The sequence below is a fragment of the Lactuca virosa genome, chromosome 6, assembly GCF_052849685.1.
Source record: "Lactuca virosa cultivar CGN04683 chromosome 6, Lactuca_virosa_CGN04683_v6, whole genome shotgun sequence".
In the NCBI taxonomy this organism is placed as follows: Eukaryota; Viridiplantae; Streptophyta; class Magnoliopsida; order Asterales; family Asteraceae; genus Lactuca; species Lactuca virosa.
In genome coordinates this window covers 117,759,904-117,764,276 of record NC_136431.1, presented here as the reverse complement: position 1 = coordinate 117,764,276, position 4,373 = coordinate 117,759,904, and the positions used below count along the sequence as shown (strand labels likewise).

General features: G+C 39.5%; 2 protein-coding genes across 2 annotated transcripts; both read left to right on the top strand.

Moving 5' to 3' along the window:
* Positions 1–870: 870 nt before the first annotated feature.
* LOC145121894 (uncharacterized) lies at positions 871–1,675 on the top strand. The gene is made up of 2 exons (XM_079057577.1): positions 871–1,242; positions 1,325–1,675. The coding sequence occupies exons 1-2, from the start codon at positions 871–873 to the stop codon at positions 1,673–1,675; spliced, it is 723 nt and encodes a 240-aa protein (XP_078913703.1).
* Positions 1,676–2,244: 569 nt separating this feature from the next.
* LOC145121893 (uncharacterized) lies at positions 2,245–2,640 on the top strand. The gene has a single exon (XM_079057576.1). The coding sequence runs from the start codon at positions 2,245–2,247 to the stop codon at positions 2,638–2,640; it is 396 nt and encodes a 131-aa protein (XP_078913702.1).
* The last annotated feature ends 1,733 nt before the right edge of the window (positions 2,641–4,373 follow it).

The window sequence follows — 4,373 nt, the reverse complement described above, 5'->3', positions numbered from 1 at the left end:
TCATGGATGCTTCAACAGGATTCCAACAAATACAAATGGAACTATCAGACCAAGAAGATACTACATTCATAACACCAACAAGTATATATTGTTACACCGCAATGCCTTTTGGTCTTAAAAATGCAGGTGCGACATATCAAAGATTGGTGAATCGGATGTTCAAAGACAAACTGGGGGACACCATGGAAGTTTATATTGACGACATGGTAGTGAAGTCAATGAAAGACGAAGATTACCTTAGAGACCTGAAGGAAGCGTTTGACATCCTGGACGAGTACAATATGAAGCTGAACCCACTCAAATGTCACTTTGGAATAAAGTCAGGCAAGTTCCTTGGATACATGGTGACAGAGAGGGATAGAAGCAAGCCCAGAACAAATAAAAGCAATCATGGAACTAAGATATCCATCTTCAACAAAGGACATCCAAAGGCTAATCTGAAGAGTAGCAGCACTCAACAGGTTCACTTCAAGATCCTCAGAAAGGTGCAAGCCCTTTTACAATATCTTGAAAAAGAACAAGAGATTTGAATGGAAGGAGGAACACAAGAAAGCCTTCCAGGAACTGAAAAAATATCTAAGCTCTGCCCCGCTACTAGTAAAACCTATAGATGGAGAACCCCTTATTCTCAACCTCTCGGTATCCTCAAACGCGGTAAGTGTCGTTCTGGTCAAGGATCTTAACAGAGACCAACATCCTATCTACTATGTAAGTAAAAGTCTCATGGATCCTGAAATCAGGTACTCTCACCTCGGAAAGTTAATTCTTGCCTTAGTGTCTGCTTCTACCAAATTAAGACACTACTTCGAAACACACACTATACATGTAATAACTAACTATCTTATCAAGAATGTCATGAAAAACCCAAAAATGTCAGGAAGGATGGAAAAATGGTCGGTGAAGTTAAGCACATATGACATCAGATACGAACCAAGATCCGCCATAAAATCACAAACACTAGCAGATTTTGTGGCTGACTTTAGTGATGATTTACAAAATGAAGTAGACATGGAAACCAAGCGACTCCTGGAAGACGAACACCTAGGAAAATGGACGTTGTTCACAGATGGATCTTCAAATCAGAAAGGAGCAAGCCTAGGGATCATACTAAAGTCGCCACAGGGGGATATCATACCCCAGACAGTAAATTGTGAATTCAACACTACCAACAATGAAGCAGAATTCGAAGCACTCATCATGGGACTACAATTAGCTAAGGATTTTCAAATCAAGGATCTTCAGGTATTTGTTGATTCTTTATTACTAACCAATCACTACAACGGATCTTATGCAGTGAAAGGTGAGAAGTTAGCATTATACCTAGATATCCTTAAAAAAATTAGCTTCTGATTTCGAAAACTTTAGTCTAACTCAAGTTCCTAGAGAAGAAAACACAGAGGCAGACGCATTAGCCAATTTAGGATCCTCCCTTAGGATCCCACCAGCGATGAAGATTCCTATAACTCACATAATAACCCCAGCCATAGAAACCCTCTCTGACAAATCAGAAGATCTTAAGCGTCCGACTAGTGTAGCAACTATTGAAGATCCTAACCCTAGGATCCTTCCTCAAAGGGATCCCGGCGAACAGGATCCTCAAAGAAGTCTGCGATCATGGACCCAACCCATTATGGAGTATCTCCAAAATGACACAATCCCGACGGGGGAAAAGTGAAATAGCATTCAGGAAGAGAGTCTCGAGATTCGTGATAATCCAAGGTAAACTTTACAAAAAAATCCATGGCAGGACCGTACCTAAGATGCTTGGAAGATGTCGAAGCTGCTGAAGTCTTAAAGGATATACACGAAGGTGATTGTGGTAATCACACCAGGGGCAGATCCTTATGCTCCAACATACTAAGAATATGATACTACTGGCCAACCATGAGGAAAGACTCCTTTCTACATGCTCAAAAGTGTGATGCTTGCCAAAGACACAACAACATCCTACATCAATCGATGGAAACTCTACATCCAATTATCTCCTCGTGGCCATCTATAAAATGGGGGATGGATATTGTAGGAAAATTGCCAGTAGCTCCAGGAGGAAAAGTCTTCATGTTGGTGATGACTGATTAGTTCTCCAAAATGGATTGAAGCTGAAGCTTTCGCCCAGGTAAGAGACAAAGAGGTAGTATCATGACCAGGTTCGGGATCCCGACTGAAATCATATGCGACAATGGATCCCAATTTATTAGCAAAAGAACAAGAGACTTTTTCACAAGCTGGGGGGTCAAAATGATAATGTCCACTCATGTTCATCCCAAAGCTAATGGTCAAGCGGAGTCCAACAACAAAATCATAGTTAATAATTTGAAGAAAAGGCTGGACAAAAAGAAGGGAAGATGGGAAGAAGAACTTCCTTTCGTTTTGTGGGCAGATAGAACCACTTCCAAAATAGCCACAGGTCAGACCCCCTATTCCTTGGTGTTTGGGACAGAAGCAATAATCCCTACTGAAGTAGTGATCCCGACGACAAGATACTTGCTGAAATACCAAGAGAATAATGACGGGATCCTAGCACAGGATCTTGATACTATTGACGAGCTCAGGGATCTAGCCAAAAACGCATTGTTGCTCATCAAAAAAGAATCACCAAGGATTACAATAGGAATACAAGGGTCAGAAGGTTTCAAGTAGGAGACTTAGTATTAAGGAAAACGTTCCAAAACACCAAAGATCCTAGTGCAGGAAAATTGGCTCCCAAATGGGAAGGATCATACCTTGTAGATGCTGAAGCAAGAAAAGGAGCATACTGGCTAGCAACACTCGAAGCAGACATTCTACCAATATCCTGGAATGTCATACACCTCAAAGCATACTACATGTAAGTAGGATCAAATAATCCACAACAAAACCAAGGAACACATGTTCTTTACCTTAAAAGTTTTATTATTATTGATTCTCTCCTCGAATACATTACTAACTTAAGCATCGGACGGGCGTTAGTTAGACTAACGCCCACCCTTAGCTAATGTTTGCTATGCAGAACAACATATAGTTAAGGATCCTCAAAAGTGAAGATCCTGAAACATTGGGATCCTCACAATTGGAGATCCTTGAGCGTCTGGATCCTCAAGTTTGAACACCCTGAAGCACAAGGATCTTGACACATAAAGATCCCAATACTTGGTAAACTCCATTATATTTAACAATATAATCCCTAAACTATCATGTACACAAGATAAAGACTGATCATCTCTCCCACGCCTAAGGGTACTTAATCCCCTCTAAGGTTTAAAGAACTAATTACCTCTTTCATACAAAATAAGGTTTATACACCTCGCTTGGACGCATGATATCTAACTGTGGGATACGAATATGGGGATCATTTCAAGATTTAGTGGCTTGACAACCCTCTTATCTTTGAACACAAGTTGAGATCCTTACGGTTTATAACATTTTCATGTTGTCCAGAAATTGGGATCCTACCCCAATGATTAATCCAGGAATACAAGATTTTCATGTTATCGGGATTTTACCCCAGTGACTACTTAAGGTTTATACCATTCTCATGTTATAAAAGATTGGGATTTTGCCCCAGAAATTACATAAGGTCTATAACATTTTCATATTGTCACACATTGGGAATGTCCCCCAGAGAACACGGTCAAATTGTAACATTTTCATGTTACCTACCCAATGAACTATATCTCAAGTAGGGATCCTCCCCATAATATAACGTTAACATCTTATCTATTTTGTCTAAGTCTACAATCTAAACAGGTTATCCTAAGGAGAAATTTCCCTTACAAGATCCAATATCTTTATTTTGTAGGACCTCTGATGGTAAGGATCCTCGCCCTTAAGGATCCTCATCGACCTTCGTTAGTAAGGGACCTCATTCCCAACATTGAACCAAAGTTCTCTCCTAAGTTGGAATTTATCCTCATTAAATTTGAAAATTCAAAGACTCATGAAGCTTAAATAGAAACTCGAAGACAATCAGGTTCCATCTTTCCTTAACTTTAAAGTTTTGAAATTAAGGATCCTAAGCTTTCTAGGATCCTAAACCAATCGCTGACAGAAGTTTTAAAAGTGTATTAAAAAACTCTTATGAGTTGCAAGTTAGTCACTAAACTTCTAAAAGAAACTTTTAGATCGCTTAAAAAGTCAGTTTTTAACTAATCATTATCAATTCATTTTGTTTTAAGAATCATTCACTTTTTTCAGGTCGTTAACCGTGCAAAGACTTTAGTATTGTATTATGCAGGAAACGGAGAAAGACGAAAAGAAAATCAACCATTATATGTAAAACCAAAAAGGCCTACAGTCTTACAAAAGTCATGCGTCAAAAGATTATGCTACCCTAATCACCTAAAAGGCCTAGACCTTATCCTGGTCATCATCGGCCTTCTTCTCCCCCCCCCCCC

What these genes read in the sequence shown, in the direction of transcription:
- LOC145121893 (XM_079057576.1), top strand. Translation starts at nt 2,245, where the DNA reads ATGTCCACTCATGTTCATCCCAAAGCTAATGGTCAAGCGGAGTCCAAC.
- LOC145121894 (XM_079057577.1), top strand. Translation starts at nt 871, where the DNA reads ATGTCAGGAAGGATGGAAAAATGGTCGGTGAAGTTAAGCACATATGAC. An exon ending in TTCAAATCAAGGATCTTCAG is followed by an intron (nt 1,243 to 1,324) that starts GTATTTGTTGAT and finishes CATTATACCTAG; the next exon opens with ATATCCTTAAAAAAATTAGC.